This window comes from Oryx dammah, unplaced genomic scaffold, assembly GCF_014754425.2.
Source record: "Oryx dammah isolate SB20612 unplaced genomic scaffold, SCBI_Odam_1.1 HiC_scaffold_12, whole genome shotgun sequence".
NCBI classification, from domain to species: Eukaryota; Metazoa; Chordata; class Mammalia; order Artiodactyla; family Bovidae; genus Oryx; species Oryx dammah.
The window spans coordinates 486,473-510,173 of NW_024070196.1; the positions used below are offsets into that span (position 1 = coordinate 486,473).

The 23,701-nt window shown below is 39.4% G+C and overlaps 1 protein-coding gene across 2 annotated transcripts in view; it reads left to right on the forward strand.

Annotated features, from left to right (window-relative positions):
• Positions 1-23,701, forward strand: part of KLHL2 (kelch like family member 2) — a 168,376-nt gene that overhangs the window by 62,782 nt on the left and 81,893 nt on the right. Inside the window, exon 4 of one of the 2 annotated variants that reach the window (XM_040251321.1) lies at positions 2,759-2,880. The exons of the other annotated variant lie outside the window; for it this stretch is intronic. Within the exon in view, the coding sequence (XP_040107255.1) occupies positions 2,759-2,880 (122 nt within the window). The remainder of the gene's footprint in view (positions 1-2,758; positions 2,881-23,701) is intronic. 2 annotated transcript variants of the gene reach the window in all.

Sequence of the window (23,701 nt, forward strand, 5' to 3'; positions counted from 1 at the left end):
TGGGATCTACATGCTTGTGGGCGGCATACCATCATTAATCATCTACTTCTCCCACCTGGAGGGAATTTCAGTATCTGCAAAATAGCTCAAAAATATTGTTGTGTGTATCCTTTGATGTGGAAACAGGACCTTGCCCCAGGGCTGCTCTTGACTGTTTGACCTCCCTTCCCTAATTAACAACTGCTTGAATCTGCCCGTTGGAACTCAGGGAAAGTCATGGAGGCTGAATAAAGGCTGTTTCTATAATGAAAGAAATGGGGAACAAAAAGGCCTTGTGACCAGGAGCCCCACAGGACCCTGCACGGTATCAAAACCTGATGAATGTAGAATTAAACGTTTTTGCCAAGGTGTCCCCTAGCGCTCAACATTATTTTTAGACTGTCTCGTTTTTGACTGAGTTTTCTTTCACCACTGCTCATGTCTTCCTATTCTTGGGCCATTATATGCCCATGTATGTGTGCCCAAGCCTGCTTCTAGCTCTTCATAAGTCCCCTGGGTTTAGAAGCAATCCCTTCTCTTTTCTCCTTCTCCATTTCTTTCCATAAGAGAGGCATCTTACTTATGATCCCTAAATGCTTAGCTAGTTCAGTGGGTAGTAGGAAGGAGGTATTGTACTAAGTCTTTAGTGCAGTGATGTAGAAGGCATCTGGCTTTAGTAATAAATTGTTGTTCAGTTGCTCAGTCATGTCCAACTCTCTATAACCCCATGGATGGCAGCATGCCAGGCTTCCCTGTCCTTCACCATCTCCCGGAGCTGCTCAAACTCACGTCCATCGAGTTGGCGATGCCATCCAAGCACCTCATCCTCTGTGGCCCTCTTCTCCTGCCCTCAGTCTTTCCCAGCATCAGGGTCTTTTCCAGTGAGTCAGCTCTTTGCATCAGGTGGCTAGTGTATTGGAGCCTCAGCTTGAGCATCCAGTGAATTCACTTCTGGTGAATATTCAGGCCTGATCTCCTTTAGGATGGACTGGTTGGACCTCCTTGCTGTCCAAGGGACTCTCAAGAGTCTTCTCCAACACCACAGTTGAAAAGCATCAATTCTTCAGTCCTCAGCCTTCTTAATGGTCCAGCTATCACATCCATACATGACAACTGGAAAAACCATAGCCTTGACTAGATAGACTTTTGTTGGCACAGTAATGTCTCTGCTTTTTATTATGCTTTTAGGTTTCTTCCAGGGAGCACGTGTCTTTTAATTTCATGGCTGCAGTTACCATCTGCAGTGATTTTGGAACCCAAGAAAAGTCTGTCACTGTTTCCATTGTTTCCCCATCTATTTGCCCTGGACTGATGGGACTGGGTACCATGACCTTAGTTTTCTGGATGTTGAGCTTTAAGCCGGCTTTTTCACTCCTTTTTCATGTTCATCAGGAGGCTCTCTAATTCCTGTTCGCTTTCTGCCATGAGGGTAATGTCATGTGCCTATCTGAGGTTATTGATATTTCTCCTGTCAGTCTTGATTCCAGCTTGTGCTTCATCCAGCCCAGCATTTCAGATGACGTACTCTGCATAGATTTTAAATAATCAGGGTGACAGTATACCACCCTTGACATACTTCTTTCCCAGTTTTGAACCAGGCTGTTGTTCCATGTCTGGTTCTAACTATTATTTCTTGACCTGCATGCAGGTTTCTCAGGAGGCAGGTAAGGTGGTCTGGTATTCCATATCTTTAAGAATTTTCCACGGTTTTGATCCACACAGTCAAGGTGGTACGTAAATTACCTCAGGATTAAGTTGCTACATATGACAAGCAGGAATGGATTTTGGGCTAGAAGGCCCTTTGACAGTTGCCTTGGTTGACTCACCTCTTTAAAAATCCCTCTTTTGTCTTGCATTTCCTAGGCATTTTGTGTAATTTGTGTTCTGATTGTTTCCTGCCTGAGAGGTGTGTCCTTCCTGAGGGCAGGGGCCGGCCCTGGAGTGCTTGTGAGTGAGAGCTATGAACCTGGCGGTTAGCCTCATGGGGTAACACTGTGTTCTAGTCATGAGTCGAAATTCAAAAGGGAAAGAAACTTAAAGCATTGTCAACTAAAAAAATGCACACATTAGAAGTTGAAGATTATGTTTTATTCATTGGACTTTTGGAGGACTTTTGGAGCCCAGGGAGTAGCCTCTCAGATCTTTCTGAGGGAATGATCTGAAGAAATAAGAGAGGAGCCAGGATATGGAGGAATTTTAGCAAAAATAAAAAATAAAAAAAAAACAGGTAGTTGGAACACCTAAAGATGAAAAACCAGACAAGTCAATTTAGTGCTTTTCTATGTATGGGAAGATACACGAGTCTGGGATCATTGAAATAATTCCTTTATTATATATTAGTTTGCCTGTTTTTTTTTTTTTCCTCATTCTGAATTCCCTCATGGTGTACAGTCTGGGGTGGCCTGCAGTGACTGATGGCTGCAACATCCTTTGTTGACTGATACGGCAGATGACATTCTTTATCCACAGCATGGACCAAAAAACTGCATGGACAGATCAGGCTGTGAATCTATAATGCCACAGGTGTTAAAGAGTTAATGCAGTTGGACACGTGGCATGTTCATCACCATGATGTAATTTTCAGGTATAAGTGGGTAACAGAGGTACCTTGTATGGTTTGTTCGGATAAGCTTTTGCGGGAGGTTAGGGAATGTTGTAGGTTTGCTGAAGGGGCTGACCGTTTTGCCTACTGAATACAGTGAGTGGCTGGCCATCTGCCTGGCCTTGGTCTTCCTGCTGGGTGTCTGGTGCAGTGTCAACAATGCTCCTTATGTTTTAGGTGAGATGAGTGAGAGCCGAGCAAAGAGAGTTCGCATCAAGGAGGTGGACGGCTGGACCCTGAGGATGCTGATTGACTATGTTTACACGTCAGAGATTCAGGTGACAGAAGAGAATGTACAGGTAAGGGTGACAGCTCATACCATTTGGTTCTTTACACATGCCAGTTTTGTAATGCAAAAGAGCATACCTATACATAGATACTTTGTATTGTGAAGTGGAATGTCTCCTGCCATATCAGTAAACAAAGTGCCACAGCTATCTGAGATTCTGGCCCTCTAATGCGAATTTCTAAGCGATTCTGGCAAGCAGCAGCCGTGAATTCCTGAGCTTCCTGATAAGTGGCCCCACTCCCTGCACAAGGAATTTAAGGATGTCAGTCATCAGCAATTACAGCCCTCCTGGGTGAACCAGAAGGCCCCGAGGGAATTCGAGAGAGAGAAAAAGATCTCTGTAAATATGCTGGATGCTGACCCCAGATAGCTGAGATGCATATGAAAGGCAAGACTTCAATAATCCCAGACTCTTGCACCTTCCCTACATAGAAGAATGCTAAATTCCTTAACTTGATATCTGGTTTTTCTTACTTACCAATAATCTTTGATGTTCAGACTGCCTGCCCCTTTGTGACAAACTTATAGATAGCCTGACTCTCTCCCTTCTGCCTCCTTGGAGCAGTCTCTCAGGGCTACTGAGACGCTGCCTCCTATACTCCAAGTCCTAAATATTCCCACCAAATAAAATAACTCTACTTTGAGGTTCTGACTATATTTTATAGTCAACAGTACCAAAGTAACAGAATTTGTTGTTATAACTATTTTTAAGAGAATGATTATGGCTTTTTAATAATGTTTCTGATTTCAGTATCTTTGCTTAAAGTTCTAAGACACAAAGCCTTTAGTTCTCTGAATGATGCTTGTTCTTTTATGAAAACATGACATGTTCATTCATAAGTACTGGTCAGTGCTGCCCACATTTGCCATTATTTCCTGGAAGGTTAAGTCTGTAAAGGGTGTTTCTGATGCCCAAGAGCCTTCTTACTTCTTTGACAATTTCAGCATCCTCTGGTAGTGATGCTAGAGTTCAGCTAAAATTTGACATTGCATCTCTCTTACTTTCTATAAAGAATGAATGTTTTGTATGTATGATGCAAATGTTTAATACAGGTGTGTGTGGAGTAGAAAGTAAAAGTCCCTGTTTAAAACTATACTTCTCTTTGTACTTACCCATCCCACGCTCTGTGATTTACTTTCTTTCCCTAAAGGTTAGGCTCTGTTTGCTGTTAATCTTTAAGACTGTTTTCTGTGCAGTTATACATACACGCATATACAGGTTTCTTGACAAAAGTATATTTTTACTATACCTGCTGTTCTGTAACTTGCTCTTGTTGTGCCCAAGTCGCGAAATCTCCCAGTGACCACCAGGGAGCCGATATCCGATGCAAAAGCAAGAGAGTTTTTATTACCAAGCTGGAGCTGGGGCTCCCACCGATACCGACACAGCAGCTATAGGGAGGAGCCCCGAGTTTTGGGTTACATTGCTTATATAGGGTATTCTCGCGTGAGAAATGAAAAACGGAAGTTTCCAGATTGGGAGCTGTCTAATTGGTTACCTTCTGTGGAAGGGTTGGTTTCTGATTGGTTTTTATTTTCCCGGGCTGGCCCCGGGTTCTGATTGGTTCCCATTACCTAGGTAGACTACGTTAAGTCAGGAGATTTTGGTCTGGGGTCTGATTGGCTCGAGGGTGGTGGGGTGAGGTCAGGGGATTTCCAAAGGCTCTTGGATTTTCAAAGGCTCTTTTCCTGGAACCTTACAAAATGGAGTTTTTCTGCTAACAAAATGGAGTAGCTTAGGTCCTTCACTCTTTCACTGAGCAAAGTGTCTTGAAATTCTTTGTATGTCAATACATATGGGTCCAGCTCCTTTCTTTTGTGGGATGTCCCATGTGTTAGCATACATGATTTTTCACCTTTACAAAAAATGTTGCAGTGAATGAACATTTTAATATTTGCATTAAATTTCATGGGATAGATTCTTCAACATATAATTGCTGGATCAAAAAGTACGTGCATATTTTGATTTCTGATAGATGTGCTGGACTGCTGTCTAAAAGTTTGTATTTATTTATACTCCTTCCAATAGATTGACTGTGTTTTGAGGATAGCAAAAAGAACTAGGGCTAACTTCTTAAGAAATAATCTCTATAAATTCTACTTGCACAAATAGGAAATCTTTTGTTCCTTGTAATTATGTCCCTTTGTAATTATGGCATATGAAATATGCCACAGAATATTTGAGTTGGGAAACTGAAAACTTTGCACTTTAACTTGTTAGGACATGGTGTTCTTAAATTTTAAATATTGGCAGTGGTAAGGCCTCCTGGTGATCCTTCCTAGATAGCCTCAGTAAACCTCTGCTTCGAAGTCCCATTCATAAGGTAAAGCATTTGAAAAGCCTTGGTTGAGCCTGAAGTCATATATAAAGGTGTGAATCAGATGCTCTGTCGACATTTTTTTAAACATGGAGGAAATGTTTGGTCCATGTTATCTCATTCTGATCTTTTCTGTACCAATAATGCTGTTTGCTGGATTCTGGGGCATTATTTCAGCAAGAACCCTGATCTCAGGTTTCTTTTGTCCCTTCTTTTTATTAGTTTGAGTGTGGAGTCTCATTGTGCCCTGTATCTGGCCTTCAGTAAATGAGTTACTGATTGGTTTCTTTGATTCACATAATGTGTCACTTGGGTAAAATTACAAAAGATGGTTTAGGCCTAGAAGACTGGACTGTGTGAATTCAGCCCTGAATGCTATTTGTAGTAATTCTTGGAGTAAAGACATTGGCCTGTGAGGAACTGGGAACGCCTTTCATGTTTCTTTTAATAGCTGTCACGTTCCAGTCCTGAAGTGTTAGTCATCACACCTCTCAGAAAACCTCTTGTCCTGCTAATTTGCCTTTGTGTGTATTGCTGACTCTTACAGGAATACATTCAAAGAGTTGTATTTGCTGTATTGTTTTGTTCTTTGGAAGAGGGATGTAGGGGTATCTTGGTATATAAAGCCTTATTTTACGTTCCATTGAAAAATACTTGTTTTAGAAAAGTCAGTTTGGAAATAAAGTTGGTTAAAATAAGCTACCTTTTCCATAACAAGTACTTTTAAAAATAAAGTACAAAATAAGGGCTTAACTATTGAGATATGCTAAACTGCTGTTTCCTCTATTTTGTGTATTTTTGTCTGTCTGTACTTTGGAGATCTTTCTTCTAAATGCTTTTCACCTTAAGGAAAGAAACAATTCTGGGGAGGTATATGGTGTTCTTATTAATGTGAAGCTGGAGTTTTCAGTGGTCCTAACTGGAAGCTCTGCTCTGAGTATATCTGCCTTGAAAGTGCTGGCAGTGGGGATAGAACTTTCTGTAATTCAAAGGTTTACTGTTGTGGATAGATTTTTCTCATGAGACCTAGAATCATATCTTTTGTCAGGTAGGTAGGTAAACTTCCTTTTGTACATTTCTCTTTTAGTAATAAAGTATAGTCTTAGGATAGCAGGTATATTAGTATTCTACTTTGGGATTGCATGTTTCATATAGAATCATACTTAGTGCCATAGAATGCTGAGCAACTGACTCTTTACAGCTGTCTTTATAGAGTCTGCTGGTGACAGGGAAGGACCATAACCCTGGTTTCCCTGATTCCTACTTAAGGGTCACTCCTGTGATACCATACAGTCTCCTTATTACGCAGCTTTAAAATATACAAAAAAACTGTTTGAAGTGAAGCTTGTTAACTTTGAGTTGGAATGAGGGAATTAAGTAGTTTGAAAAACTAATTCTAAATGAGGAATAAATGTCACTTTATTATATAAGTATTAATAATAAGGTTTTAAATTTTAACTGTTTAAGGTTTCCTGATTTCTTTTTTTTTTTTTTTGGTATTGCTGTTGTTTTTTGTTTAAGTTTTCAAATTTTGATTTTGACTTTGAGTAGTTGCTTTTGATTATTTTACTAATTTAAGTGAATTTTTTTAAGAGAAATAAAAGGAGAATATTTTACCATGACCACACTTTTAGTTGAACTTTTATTTTGCTGTTGTTGCTGTTGAATAATTTAAATTACTTGTGTCTAGAGTATCCAATCAAATTTTATAAACTTTATAAATCTGGGAACAGAGAAAATAAAGCCAAAGGCTTTTAAACATTTTTGGGGTCATGGAATCTTTGAGAAGCTGATGAAAAACTGTGAACTTTTTCCCAAGTAAAGTGCACTAAAGCATATATGCACAGAATTTTGCATACATGTTCAGAGAATTCTTGTACTTTGTCTCCCCTTTTCTCCCCCACTGAAAATACTTAACTCTGTGTGTGTGTGTGTGTGCGTGTGTGTGTGTGTGTGTAGGAAGGATTTTTACATGGGTTTATTTTCAGTTGTATGCTAGGCATTTTACATACGTCTTTGTTGATATTCATCAGCATAGTCGATAGGTATTACTACTCCATTTTTCAAATGAGGAAGCTCAGGAGGGTTAAGTAATTAGTTCAGCATCACACAACACCTATTAAGTTGTCATTAACTACTAGTGTTACTTTAAAAAGTTTGTGAATTCAAAAATAAAAGGCACATTTATATTTGAAAAAAACCTTTTCGTATCCCCCAAATTATTGAAGGTTTTGTATTCTTCATTTGATGTGTTGATTAACATGTTGAAGAATCCTAAAGGATACTGACTTTTTAAAAGCATTCACTTCATTGCTAAATTTTTGGTTTTGTTACATGCATTTTTACTTCTCAGCTTTTGGGTATTTGTTTTGACTTGCTAAAGGTAGATAAATCACTTGATTTAAGTGTGAAAAACTAAGGTAAGGCTCTTAATAGACAGTGCCAATGTAAGTAAATGATTTTGTTCCCAAGTTAATATTATGAGAGTTTGTCTGCATGTTTTGTCTACAATAAAACTTTTATCACACCAGAATTTAAGAAGCATCTAATATAATTTTGAATGGATTGGTTTTAAACAGTTCATGAAACTTGTGTATTGCATAAGCTGAAATTATTTGAGATAGAAAAGCTCATCCTTTTTCAAAAGGAACAGAATTTAAGCAAGAGTTTTTCAAGAGAAACACACTGAAATGTTTAACACAACCTCAGTACAATAGAGGGAGAAGGCAATGTCAACCTACTCCAATACTCTCCCCTGGAAAATCCCATGGATGGAGGAGCCTGGTAGGCTGCAATCCATGGGGTCGCTAAGAGTCAGACACGACTGAACAACTTCACTTTCACTTTTCCTTTCATGCATTGGAGAAGGAAATGGCAACCCACTCCAGTGTTCTTCCCTGGAGAATCCCAGGGACGGGAATTCCTGGTGGTCTGACGTCTATGGGGCTGACACGACTGAAGCAACTTAGCAGCAGCAGAAGCAGCAGCAGCAGTACAATAGAAAATTGAACATAGTTGTGTCCATTTTCTTGGTAGTGTAGACTAGGATGTTTGTTTGAGATCAGAAATGTCAGTGGTGTGTCATTATCGAGCCTTTTACTTGAGGAAGGGAGCCTTTTACTTCAGCCTTTTACTGAAAGGAGGGTATTACAGGAAGGGCTTCCACGGTAGGTAGGATGCCTGTTGATACAGTTGAGCACTTAATCAAAAAAAGGCTGTGGAGAAATTATTAAAGAGCACTTGTTTACCCTAAATATTTAACCCCAAACATGTTACTATGCAAATTATGCCAGTAGTTTGTTGTAAAATTAAGTACAGCCAGCTGCTTGGAGAGACACATGCTTGTTCTTAAAGTACAGCAAGAACTGGGAAACTTGAGGGCTTCCCTGGTGGTCCACTGGTTAAGAATCTGCCTGCCAGTGCAGGGACACAGGTTCCATCCCAGGCCCGAGAAGATTCCACATACCATGAGGCAACTAAGCCCGTGTACTGCAACTACTGACCCTGCAGTCCAGAGCCTGTGAGCTGCAACTGCTGAGCCTGCCTGCTGCAGCTACCAAAGCCCTCTCACCCTCGAGCTTATGCCCTGCAACAGGATGTTGTTGTTGTCCAGTCGCTCAGTTGTGTCTGACTCTTTGCGACCCCACAGAGTGCAGCAGGCAAGGCTTCACTGTCCTTCACCATCTCCTGGAGCCTGCTCAAACTCATGACCATTGAGTTGGCGATGCCATCCAACCATCTAGTCTGCTGTCGTCCCCTTCTCCTCCTGCTTTCAATCTTGCCCAGCATTAGGGTCTTTTCTAATGAGTCGACTCTTCTCATCAGGTGGCCAAAGATTTGGAGCTTCAGCATCAATCCTTCCAGTGAGTATTCAGGACTGATCTCCTTTAGGATTGACTGGTTTGATCTACTTGAAGTCCAAGGGAATCTCAAGAGTCTTCTCCAGCACCATACTTCAGAAGCATCAGTTCTTCGGTGCTCAACTTTCTTTATGGTCCAACTGTCACATCCATACATGACCACTGGAAAAAATATAGCTTTGCTTATATGGACCTTTGTTGACCAAGTAATGTTTCTGCAAAAGGATAAGCCATGGCAGTGATAAGCCCGTGCGCTGCCCTCCACTTGCTGCAACTAGAGAAAGCCTGTTTACAGTAACGAAGACCTAGTATGGCCAAAAATAAATAAATTAAATTAAATTAAAGTTAGAAAAAGAACTGAGACACTTGAAAAGAAATTTCAGTGCAAAGTCATCTTCGGACTACAGACTTTCTCTGACGTTCTTCACACATCTAATTTGATTAAAAATTTTTTTTTCTGGTAACCTATTGATCAAACCATTCTAAAGCAATCAAGTTAGATTTCACATAAAAGCACTCTTTTTACACTCACATTTCATTGGATTACATATAGTTGTTTAAATTATTTCAGTAACAAGTGCATATGTCCCACACAGATCTAAAAACATGCATGTGTTGATGTGTTGTCAGCTGAGAGGAGAGGTAGAAGAAGTGTGCAAGCCTGTTCAAGTGCACAGAGGGCTGGAAGAGTTGGTCAGTCAGACCACTAGTTAAGTGGGGGTTGGTAAAGGATACTCTTTCTATATTTCTGCATTGGATAGATGAACACTGAGATGAGATGCCTGTTGATGAAAATTTATTTTAAAATGGACATTGAAGATATCCTATCAGTTAAACAGACATTGACGGAATATCTGCTGAGTACTCTGGCCTGTGCTTATGGTCCTGATGCTACAAGAAATGAACAGGAAACAGAAAGCATAATAGAGTATAGACTTTAAGCTGGATTCGAATCTTGGGTTTACTGTTTTAACACCGTGTAACCTTGTTCAAAGTCCTTAACTTCTCTGAGCCTGTCTGCAAAAAGGGGATGATTCTGTTCTTTCTTATGTAAGAGCTTGTGGAACATTATGGTTAGATAACTGGTTTATATAGAGGTGAAACATGCTGGGGCTTCATTAAAAGTCCAGTTTGGATTGAGGTTTAAGCCAGAAATGAATGGAACTAGGAATAAGGGTGCTGATCTGGGGTGGGACAGGGGCAAGTACTCGATAAATATTTCTTTAAGTTGAGCGTGGTATGCATTCCAGATTGAAATGTTCAAGGTTGAGTGATAAATTCAGCTATGAATGAGGCACCACAGGATGCATGGCAGTGGGGTCTTGTGGTGGTGATCCCTGCTGTTAGACTGATGACGGTGTCTTTGATCCAGAAAGAGCTGCCCTGAGTGAACAGTGATTCAAGCCTGCAGCTTCTGGGTTCTAGCTTGTCTGGAAAGAGGCTTAGTAAGGGCTAGGCATTTATTATGACCAGAGCTAAGTAAGGTTGGTATTGTCATATCCATATTCCCATTAGGGAACAGACTGTAAACCTAGAATCTGGGACTATGGTCAGTCCTATGGGGCTTTAGGGCCACACGTGGCTTAGTAAGCCTGAGGGTGTGTTGGGGAGCCTTCTATATTTAGAACAGCAAGTTTAATGACAGACCATAATCACTGATTAGGTTACTAATAAATTTTGCAGTCTTGGTCATGATTAGTTTAGGATTGAAGTTGAAGATCTAAGCCTTTTACCATCTGCAACAAGACCAGGCTAGTTCACATAAGGATTAATAACCATTTTACTGCTGTTCATGCATGACTTGCTCTTTCCTTTTCATTCTTCTAAGGTGTTGAGCTTGCTTGTATTTTCCACTGCTGGCATTGATTCTGATAAATTTCAGTTTTCAATAATAGTTCATTAAAAATCTATGGAACATCAATTTTATGCCAGATAATGTTCCAGGAATTGGCGATGCAATACCAAGCAAGACAGACAAGGCTCCTGTCCTGAGAACCTTAAACAACCTATTACTTTACAGCTAATTGGGTGTTTCTAGTGACTATAGATGTGTATAGTGTCCAGTGTACATCACTTCTAAGATCTAGGTCCCTAGCGATAGCATTAGTAATCAGAGGATTGTGTAGTTAATATGGAATCACAGAGAAGTCGCAGGGGGCAGCGGGGTTACTTCTGATGGGTAAGAGAGGGCTGTAATGAATTGTCATCCCTCTATCAAACATACATTTCTAGTAAGGGATATTGATTGAGTGCCATCAAGTCTACTGTATCTCCACCCTGTGTGGTATCCAGAAAAACTTCTCTTCAGATAACCCACTTCTGAACATTTGATATTCTAATAGTTGTCTTTCCTACCCTCACACTCGAGAATGTGGCCAGTTTGGTGTACCAGCCACAGTTCTTACTTAGGCCAAAATTGCAACCAGAGGGCAGAGGACTAGTATTTTTGATCTCTTATCTGTCACCAGATGGAAATTAAATAATGTTTCTACAATTAATGACATTGTAAGAATTGTTGGGAAAATTTCTTATTCTTCATTCAGTCACTCAGTTGTGTCCGACTGTTTGTGACCACATGGATTGCAGCACGCCAGGCCTCCCTGTCCATCGCCGACTCCCAGAGTATACTCAAATTCATTTCCATCGAGTTGTTGATGCCATCCAACCATCTGATACTCTGTCGTCCCTTCTCCTCCTTTCTTCAATCTTGTCCAGCATCAGGGTCTTTTCAAAAGAGTCAGCTCTTTGAAACAGGTAGCTAAAGTATTGGAGTTTCAGCTTCAACATCAGTCCTTCCAGTGAATATTCAGGACTGATTTCCTTTAGAATGCACTGGTTGGATCTCCTTGCAGTCCAAGGGACTCTCAAGAGTCTTCTCCAAACCATAGTTCAAAAGCATCAGTTCTTTGGTGCTCAGCTTTCTTTATAGTGCAGCTCTCCCATCCATACATGACTACTGGAAAAACCATAGCTTTGACTAGATGGACCTTTGTTGGCAAAGTAATGTCCCTGCTTTTCAATATGCTGTCTAGGTTGGTCATAGCTTTTCTTGCAAGGAGTAAGCCTCTTTTAATTTCATGGCTGCAGTCATCATCTGCAGTGATTTTGGAGCCCCCAAAAATAAAGTCTGACACTGTTTCCCCATTTATTTGCCATGAAGTGATGGAACCAGATGCCATGATTTTAGTTTTCTGAATGTTGAGCTTTAGGCCAACTTGTTCATTCTCTTTCACTTTCATCAAGAGGCTCTTTAGTTCTTCACTTTTGCCATAAGGGTGGTATCATCTGCATATCTGAGGTTATTGATATTTCTCCTGGCAATCTTGATTCCAGCTTGTGCTTCATCCAGCCCAGGATTTCTCATGATGTACTCTGCATATAGGTTAAATAAGCAGGGTGACAATATACAGCCTTGACATACTCCTTTCCTTATTTGGAACCAGTCTGTTGTTCCTCCCAGTTCTAACTGTTGCCTCCTGACCTCCACACAGATTTCTCAAGAGGCAAGTCAGGTGGTCTGGTATTCCCATCTCTTTAAGAATGTTCCACAGTTTCTTGTGATCCACACAGTCAAAGGCTTTGACATAGTCAATAAAGGAGAAGTGGATGTTTTTTTGGAACTCTCTTGCTTTTTTGATGTTGGCAATTTGATTTCTGGTTCCTCTGCCTTTTCTAAAACCAGCTTGAACATTTGGAAGTTAACGGTTCATGTACTGTTGAAGCCTGTCTTGGAGAATTTTGAGCATTACTAGCATGTGAAATGAGTGCAATTGTGTGGTAGGTTGAGCATTCTTCGGCTTTGCCTTTCTTTGGGATTGGAATAAAAACAGACCTTTTCCAGTCCGGTGGCCACTGCTGCATTTCCCAAATTTGCTGGCATATTGAGTGCAGCACTGTCACAGCATCATCTTTCAGGATTTGAAAGAGCTCAACTGGAATGCCATCACCTCCACTAGCTTTGTTCGTAGTGATGCTTCCTAAGGCCCACTTGACTTCACATTCCAGGATGTCTGACTTTAGGTTGGTGATCACATCACTGTGATTATCTGGGTCGTGAAGATAATTTTTGTATAGTTCTTCTGTGTATTCTTGCCATCTCTTCTTAATGTCTTCTGCTTCTGTTAGGTCCATACCATTTCTGTCCTTTATTGAGCCCATCTTTGTATGAAATGTTCCCTTGGTATCTAATTTTCTTGAAGAGGTCTCTAGTCTTTCCCATTCTATTGTTTTCCTCTATTTCTTTGCACTGATCACTGAGGAAGGCTTTCTTATCTTTTCTTGCTATTCTTTGGAACTCTGCATTCAAATGGTTATATCGTTCCTTTTCTCCTTGCCTTTCGCTCTCTTCTATTCACAGCTATTTGTAAGGCCTCTCAGACAGCCATTTTGCTTTTTTGCATTTCTTTTCCTTGGGGATGGTCCTGATCCCTGCTTCCTGTACAGTGTCACAAATCTCTATTCATAGTTCTTCAGGCATCCTGTGTATCAGATCTAATCCCTTGAATCTATTTCTCACTTCTACTGTATAATCGTAAGGGATTTGATTTAGGTCATACCTGAATGGACTAGTGGTTTTCCCTACTTTGTTCAATTTAAGTCTGAATTTGGCAATAAAGAATTCATGGTCTGTGCCACAGTCAGCTCCTGGCCTTTTTTTTGCTGACTGTCTAGAATTTCTCCATCTTTGGCTGCAGAGAATATAATCAATCTGATTTCAGTATTGATCATTTGATGATATCCATGTATAGAGTCTTCTCTTGTGTTGTTGGAAGAGGGTGTTTGCTATGACCAGGGTGTTCTGTTGGCAAAACTCCTTTAGCCTTTGCCCTGCTTCAGTTGCTCAGTCGTGTCCGACTCTTTGTGACCCCATGGACTGTAGCCTATCAGGCTCCTCCGTCCATGGGATTTTCCAGGCAAGAGTGCTGGAGTGCATTGCCATTTCCTTCTCCAGGGGATCTTCCTGACCCAGGAATCAAACCCGAGTCTCCTGCATTGCAGGCAGACAGTTTACCATCTGAGCCACCAGGGGATCCCTCATTCTCTACTGCAAGGCCAAATTTGCCTGTTACTCCAGGTATTTCTTGACTCCCTAGTTTTGCATTCCAGTCCCCTGTAATTAAAAGAACATCTTTTTTGGGTGTTAGTTCTAGAAGGTCTTCTAGGTCTTCATAGAACCATTCAACTTCAGCTTCTTCAGCATTACTGGTCGGGGCATAGACTTAGATTATCGTGATGTTGAGTGGTTTGTCTTGGAAATGAAAAGAGATCATTCTGTCGTTTTTGAGATTGCATCCAAGTACTGCATTTCAGACTCTTTTGTTGACTATGATGGCTACTCAATTTCTTCTAAGAGATTTTTGCCCACAGTAGTAGATATAATGGTCATCTGAGTTAAATTCACCCATTCCAGTCCATTTAGTACACTGATTCCTAAAGTGTTGATGTTCAGTCTTGCCATTCCCTGTTTGACCACTTCCAATTTGCTTTGATTCATGGACCTTACATTCCAGGTTCCTATGCAGTGTTGCTGTTTACAGCATTGGACTTTACTTCCATCACCAGTCATATCCACAGCTGGGTGTTGTTTTTGCTTTGGCTCCATCTCTTCATTCTTTCTGGAGTTATTTCTCCACTGATCTCCAGCAGCATATTGGGCACCTACCAACCTGGGGAGTTCCTCTTTCAGTGTCCTATCTTTCTGCCTCTTCATACTATTCATATGCCTTATGTCAAAATAATTTATAAAATAATTTCCTTGGAGAGAGACTGTAACTATACTCATAATCATGGTGTAAGCTTGGTTACAGTCATATTTGAGATCTGCCCTTAGTTATTTTGATTGATCATTTTCCATTCTCAGCCCTACATGTGGAAGTTGCCCGAATACTAAAGGAGTTTAGTAAAGGAAAGCTCATCTCAAAGGTGAAGAAACATCTACTGAATAGTTTACCAGATGTTGACAGTCGCATTTTAGCATAAAATTATTTCATGAGTATATAATACTGCATATTTAAAATATCATTGAACAACTTAGAAGGTAATAAGGAACCTGTAGATTGACTCTCTGCTGGAAACTTCATGGGTCAATGGACTCTTGATAGTTTTCCTATTAGAATTCAAAGCTGAAATCTTGAACTCACTATCGACTTCAATAATGGCTTTGAGTAAGACGTTAAGTTTTCCATCTGATGTACAGCTATTAAATGAGGCTAATAATGATTCACTACCTCATAGAAATGCTGTAAAATGTCACAGCTAACACTTCTAAAAATACTAAGATGCTCTATGATGTTAGTCAGGCTTCCTAGGTGGCTCAGTGGTAAAGAATCTGCTTGTTAATGTAGGAGACATGGTTTGGGAAGGTCTCGTGCTGAAGTAAATGGCAACCCACTGCAGTATTCTTGCATGGGAAATCCCATGGACAGAGGAGCCTGACAGGCTACATACTTGAGGTCTCAAGAGTCAGATAAGACTTAGTGACTCAACAACAACAATGGATGTTAGCCAGAAAATTATTTGAGATTGTTTGGGATCACTGTATAAAAAGTGCTCATGTCATCTTTCCCTTACTCTTTATATTTTCACTCTTTATAATCAGCGTATATTTGTGATCCCCTCAAATAAAGATTCATAATTTGCTATTGATTCCTCTCCACCCAACAAGTCTTATATATTTGGATTAGTGTGGAGATAGCACTCTGGGGTGATTGCGGTACTGTTTTCTATCTTTGGTTTATAACAGCCTTTTCCATTGGTTTAACTATGGTGGCTGGAGTTACTTATAGCAGAATCTATGGAATGCTTGCCGTTTTTCCATTCAAATTCTGTTTCTCTTAGGAAATAGAGAGTAAGTGCCTTGTGTCTAAAAGGATTTTTGGTAGATGATATGCTTGGAAAACATGGTTAACACTTAAAAAATAGTAAAAATGTGTTGAATCAAATTTAGGGTTAATGGTTGTTTATGGTATAGTAATGGAAGTCTTATGGGAGTGAATTTATTTGACATTCTAATACCTAGAAATCTGTTAACTTAGTATTATATCACTTTACTGGAACAGTGATACTTTTAGTTTATTGTTATTATCTAGAGGCAAAACATGGTGAATTTCTTTAACATTAAAAATTACTGTAAGGAATCTCCACACTGTTCTCCATAGTGGCTGTGCTAGTTTGCATTCCCTCCAAACGTATAAGAGGGTTCCCTTTTCTCCACACCCTCTCCAGCGTTTATTGCTTGTAGACTTTTGGATCGCAGCCATTCTGACTGGTATGAAATGGTACCTCATTGTGGTCTTGATTTGCATTTCTCTGATAATGAGTGATGTTGAGCATCTTTTCATGTGGTTGTTAGCCATTTGTATGTCTTCTTTGGAGAAATGTCTATTTAGTTCTTTGGCCCATTTTTTGATTGGGTCATTTATTTTTCTGGAATTGAGCTGCATAAGTTGCTTCTATATTTTTGAGATTAGTTGTTTGTCAGTTGCTTCATTTGCTATTATTTTCTCCCATTCCGAAGGCTGTCTTTTCACCTTGCTTATAGTTTCCTTCTGCTGGGCATACACACCAAGGAAACCAGAATTGAAAGAGACACGTATACCCCAGTGTTCATCACAGCACTGTTTATAATAGCCAGGACATAGAAGCAATCTAGATGTCCATCAGCAGATGAATGGATAAGAAAGCTGTGGTACGTATACACAATGGAGTATTACTCAGCCATTAAAAAGAATACATTTGAATCAGTTTTAATGAGGTGGATGAAACTGGAGGCTATTATACAGAGTGAAGTAAGCCAGAAAGAAAAACACCAAGACAGTATACTAACACATATATACGGAATTTAGAAAGATGGTAGTGATAACCCTGTATGTGAGACAGCAAAAGAGACACAGATGTATAGAACAGACTTTTGGACTCTGTGGGAGAGGGAGAGGGTGGGATGATTTGGGAGAATGGCATTGAAACATTATACTATCATGTAAGAAACGAATCACCAGTCTATGTTCGATACAGGAGACAGGATGCTTGGGGCTGGTGCACTAGGATGACCTAGAGAGAGGATATGGGGAGGGTGGTGGGAGGGGGGTTCAGGATTGGGAACTCATGTACATCCATGGTGGATTCATGTCAATGTATGGCAAAACCAATACAGTATTGTAAAAAATAAATAAGTAAAAATAATAATAAAAATTACTGTAAATTTTTAAATTACTTACAGATGAGTTTTGAGCTTATGTATTAGTTGCGTCCAACTCTTTGCATCCCCATGGACTGTAGCCCACCAGGCTCCTCCATCCATGGGATGTTTTCAGGCAAGAATACTGGAGTGGGTTGCCATTTCCTTCTCCGGGGGATCTTCCCAACCCAGGGATCGAACTCAGGTCTTCTGCATTGCAGGCGGACTCTTTACCATCTGAGTCATCAGGGAAGCTTGAGTCTGATCTTAGTTGTATTTTGTTGTGTTTTTAGTTACAACTCCATAAGCCTCATAATTTTAATCAAAATATTTGACTAGTGAGAACATCCAGTTTTTAGATATGCCAGCTAAATTATGTTTTACTCTATATATGTTAAGATACAGAACAGAGAAAGAACTTATTCAAAATTTAATATGGAAAAAACCACTGGGGTCAGCTAGCTTGAGAAAATCTAGAAGCTTTATTATAAGAACATCCTATAGAACTAGAGGGACATCATGCTTGAAGTGGTTTGTTAAGTTCTTGTTTGGAGAAAAGCTAGTTACTCCAGAAGCATTAGTAATTGTGTTATTTATTATAGCTTCATATCATTGAAATATATAATCTTTGAAGATGTCAAGACAGTTGAATCATTTTGCAGTTCATGTTTCAAGAAGCTTCATGTGGTATATACGAGGTGTATATCTTCATGAATAAAAAATAAGTGTACCCTGATTATGATTTAGCATCTTATAAACAATATTGAATAATTTGAGCAGGGATGAGATAAATTAGAAATAAGTCAAAATCCTTATCATGTGGGGTTTTTTTCCCTTGACCTTTGGCCCTTGTTTAGGTATGGAGCCTGCATGGGAGATAGCACGTTGGCATCAGGCATGTGGCAAGTGTGAGGGAAAGGTCTGTCTCACCAAACCAGTTTAGGTGCTTAGTCTGGAGTTCTTAATTTATCTGTGATTCTGGCATATTTGGTTTGAGATAAGCCAAAGGTTTTATAAACCCTAGCATTATTTACATAAATTTTTTTACCTTTTGAACCTTGATGATTAATCCCTTGTCAGGTTAGTAAAATTAATGTGCTCCTCTAGTTTAAGTGTACTTGTGCCTTCCCCTAGGATGTATAAGTTACAATTATTTTACTTTGTGTCACTAACATGTATTTATAAGCTGCTGTTTTAAATTAACTTTATAATAACTAGTGTAGAAATTTGGTCATGTAAATATGTTTGATTTTTGGAGAGGGGTTACATTCTTATTTTGGATTCTATCAGATAGGATTATTATTTTCCATTAAAAAATGTGTTTTATAATTTATAAAAACCTTCCATTGACCTTTGGTTAATCTCAGCATTTGCTTTAAGCAATCATTTTCCACCACTTCGTGGGCTATAGCTTACATTCCATGGATTTTAACTTTTCAGTTTGCTAAGTTTTAACAAATGCATATGCCACACCCAGATCAAGATATTGAGCATTTATAATTTCAAGCCTCTTCCCTATAAATCCCTCACCCCAAATCTAGGGTGATATGATTTCTATTGTAACTGATTAGTTTTGCCTATTGAACTTCATATAAATAGAGTCACACAGAATGTACTCTTTTGAGGGTGACATTTTTGGCACAACATAACATTTGTGACAGTCACTTAATTAGCACACATTCCAGTAGTTTGTTTCCCTCTATAAATATGCTGAGTATTCTATTGTGTGTATTTATTGCAGTTTTCCCTGTATACAGGTAAGGGCTTTGCTGGTGGTTCAGATGAAGAATCCACTTGCAGTGCAGGAGACCTGGGTTCCATCCCTTGGTCAGGAAGATCCCCTGCAGAAGAGAATGGCTACCCAGTCTAGTGTTCTTGCCTGGAGAATTCCATGGACTGAGGAGCCTGGTTCCATGGGGTTCCAAAGAGTTGAACATGACTGTGCAACTAACACTTTCACTTTCACCATGTTGATGAACATATGTTTAAAGTTTTTTGGCTGTTATGAAGAAAACTTAAAGCACTCTGATAAGGAACATTAACAGTAATTCTACAATTTAAGTGCTATTTGGGGTCAGGTAGAAGCTATGATTAAGATGGATGGTGTTACTTAATTGCCTATTAAATATGTTTTTTTTTTTCCTTTGGTTTGCTTCACATGTGCTTTCTTATCATGTATTTTCTCCCTTTTCCTTCTCCAACAGTGATTTAATTTTATTTTAGAATCTCTTCTTATATCTAGGCTTTGAGAAACAAAGTTGAGATATGATGTATGAATATTGATTGCAGACAGAGTTGAGAAGAGAGAGTATAGAATAATTTCTGATGAAAAATAACATGTACCTGAAAAGAGTTATTTATTTAAGGATTAAGAGTGTATTATGTGAGAGAGAGTTTTGATTTAGCATTATATTTAGCAAAAAAACAAAAATCTTTAATTAGCAATCTCTTCAGCATTGAAAAAAAATCCCATTGAAATAAATTTGGTAATTTGTGGATCTTCTGAATAATATAAAACAATTTAGAAAGACGATGGAAAAGTAATAGGCATAGACAAAAGGAGCAAGAAGGAGAGGAAGAGGAGGTGTAGTATATAAGTGAGTCATGCTGTGCCATCACATGACCCCATTGTTTTTCTTTTAAGACAGAGATCTTGCTTAAGGCCTTACTTACTTTATTACACATGTGAAATTGTTCCCCATTAACTATTTTGTGGAACCTACCAAACAGTAATGGTTGGATAAAATACTTTCCCATTTTAATCAACATTACAGGTTTTGGAACAAGGAAGAAATATTTGTTGGTGGAAAAATAATGAACCCTTGGTAAAGGACTTTTCAAATGGATCATATTGAGATTTTCATTTTTCACTTAAAATTTTCCTATTTTCAAGCATGTTTGAATGAAAGTTTAACCCAATCCTGTATTTATAATGCTTTGGATGATTGTTTGTAGGCCAGATGACTGACACACAAAAGAGACAATGAATATAAACTGTTTTGACAGTTATATTTGGTAGTTAATTTGGTGATTATCATTCATAGTTGTAAATATATGCAGCACCTTTGAAAAGTCAGAGTTGTCCTTAGTCCCCGATGTTAAGAGATAATCTTTTCTTTGAGTTAACTGATAATCTTGGCCTTTTAAACTTGTTTCTATTTAATTAAAAAAAATTTTTTTTTGAGGCCCACTGGTGGCACTTGTCAATTCCTGTTTTCTTGTTTAGATAGTGACTTGAGGCCTCAACCTCACAGCCATGATTTAACCAGCTTAAGTTCTGGTTTTGAAGGTAATTATTTGTGAAATTCTGAGGTTGTTGAAAGGAAGAATCTTGGAGGATCTGATGGAGATACAGAAGAGAATTTTGACCTATAGGAGTAAAACATAGTTTTTCGAGAGATCAGCAGTCATGTTTTTTTGTTTGTGTTGATTTTAGAGAGGAGAGACTAAAGGAGAGGAGATTAAAGTGGATTAATTCTGAGTAATGATAGGAAAACTGGAATGAAATATTCATTTTGGAAGAGGGGGTTACCTGCTTCTGTGTTCCAGTTACTTTGCTTAATGCTGAAATGCTGACCTCATTTAGTTTTTGTAACATCCTGGACAGAGGGTTGCTTTTTTCTTTTTTTACACATCAAATAATTGCAACTTTGGTCTGACTTTCTAGAGTGACACAGTGAGTATGTTGCTCATACACCCTTCAAGGCCAGAGTTCTCTGACTCTGGAGCTTGTGAGTAGTTTCCACTCTCCATTCTTTTCATGTAACTCCATTCTGCCCCTGAAGCTGTACAGGAACTCAGTAACAGATTGGGGATTAATATCTATGGCTCCTAAGTGCTGTCATACCTGTGAACTTTAGACTCTGAGATCCAGAGAGCCCTGTGAAGGGCAGAAGAACTTGAGTGATGGAAACTCCACATGCCCCTTCTAAATGTAAGCACTCCCTTTTAGAATCCAGGTTCTAGGGTGACTGATCACTTCCCAATCCCTGGAACTTAGACTAATGATTGGTATTAATTAGGAGCTTGATAAACAATCATCAGGTGAATAATGATGTAAGATAGGCTGGCCCTGTGTGATAAATAGAGGCTGAGACAAGCAAGAGGTCCTGGCAGGACAGGAGGAAGGTACCTGGGAACAACCATTCTGTATCTTCTGAGCATGATTTTAGTTTCTTGGAGAAGTGGTCAGTGCATCGTATTGTAAGGTCCACTGGGATAACACGTGAACTAGAACTGGGTCTGGAGAGCGGAGCATCAGTGTCCAGGGTCACATCAGTGTGGGCAGAAATAAATGTCCAGTGGATTGAGCTGCTTAATTAGAGCTAAGACTTTCTCTGTGCTTAGAGATAAGATTAGATTCAGATCCAGAGCTGCCAATTATGCAAATGATGGATGCAAGGGCAGGAAGGCAAGCTGGCATTGGAAGGCCCTCTTTATTTATTCCACTGTGTGTCAGGAAAAATGAATCATGTGGGAATGTTCAGTGTTTTGTTTGTTCAACACTGTCTTATGTTCCCTTGAGATCAAAGCAAATGTAATTGATGTCCATTAAACTCTTTCTAATGTGACTGTAGGTTGTGAAAGTGAAGTCGCTCAGTCGTATCTGACTCTTTGCGACCCCGTGGACTGTAGCCTACCAGGCTCCTCCGTCCATGGGATTCTCCAGGCAAGAATACTGGAGTGGGTTGTCATTTCTTTCTCCAGGGAATCTTCCCCTGGACCCAGGGATCGAACCCAGGTCTCCCACATTGCAGGCAGACGCTTTAACCTCTGAGCCACGAGGGAAGCCCATAATATGCTTGTATCTTATTGCAAATATTTTAGAAATATTAGTGTGTTCAACCATTATTAGTCTTCATTGTCACTGATTATAATATTTCATTACGTGAGTGTAGCCTAATTTAGTAAATTGCCATACTATTAAACCTTTAGTTTTTTCCCCCCATACTCTAATAAGTAATGCTAAAGTAGAATTCATGGATGTAGAGCCTATTTCATTTTTTGAACTGTTTTCTCAAAGTAGAATCTCAGAACATACTTTCAGGGCCAAAGACTTTAAACTTTTATTTTTTTGGTAACTCTTGATGACTGTTCCCTATTTCCTTTCTAAAAGAACTGACTAGTTTACAGTGACAGCAGAAATGAGCTAAGGGCCAAGGCTTACTATACCTTGACTTGAATGTTTGATGTTAATCGTTTTTAATCTATAGTCATGAAATACTTTCATTTTAATTTATATTTATTTGATGGCTAGTGAGGTATCAAATATATTCCTATTTTTGTATATTGTGTTGCTTTTTTTCCATATTGTCCCTGATTATATCTTTTACTTTTAGAATATTTGATATGAAATTAGAATATTTGATATGAAAAGAAAGCAATTTTACGTCTATTGTGAATGATCTGGCATAGAATGTCATCTTGTGAGGGAGAATAAATTGTAGCATTTCATTGTAATGGGACTGAATGTTCAAAGAACAGAAGCCTTGAATCAGCGCTAATGTGCTACTCTGGTCATGTCAGGCAGTGTTGAATGGTTGACCAATTTTTAAAATTTTTTCAATAACTCTGCAGGCAGATGCTATCTTCACTGTAAATTTGAGCCAGCAGCTATGAAAAGGGTAGTATAAGAGGGACTTTCATTCTGTCTGAAAGCTGTATTGCTCCCATATTATTTTTGTGTGTGTGCTCCCTTTGCCTTTCCCCCTCATTTATAATATCATTGGAAATGACATCAATTACAAATATGTTCTGCATAGGAGTCAGCTGCTTGTAAAACTTTTACCTCTGGAAGAAATTTTTCCTGGAAGGTGATATGTTATTAACTCTAAGTAGGAATTAATAATAAAATGTGTTTTTTTTGACCCTGCTGGCAGTAACTATCCCAAGGGATGAAGCTTGGGTTTGGGATGTATTGGGAGGTGAGGTAGGTGTATTTAGAGAATGAAATGAAACACTTAGCAGGAAAGACAGATTGGGGTGTAAATCATAGCTGGGTGCACAGAGCAGAGAGCTGGCTGCCTGTGACCCAGCTTTAGGGCTTTGAGACATGGCAGTGCATATGCGGGGAAGCCCTGGTGGCTCAGTGGTAAAGAATCCGCCTGCCCACTTAGGAGACGCGGGAGACGTGTGTTCGATTGCTGAGTGGGGAAGAACCCCTGGAGAAGGACATGGCAACCCACTCCAGTATTCTTGCCTAGAGAATCTCATGGACAAAGGAGCCTGGTGGGTTTCCGTCCATGGGGTCGCAAAGAGTTGGACACGACTGAGTTACTGAACACACACACAGCACAGTGCGAATGAGGTGGCAGGATGCCAGAGACAAACATTTCCTATTTCAAAACTCTGTCTCCAGCCAGGCCTACATCCCACAAAGAGGAAGGAAACTTTCTTCTTCCTTCATTGCACCTATTGCCCCCTGAGGTCATAACCATCAAGAAGTAATGTTCATTGCTATTGTGGTTTGTAACTATT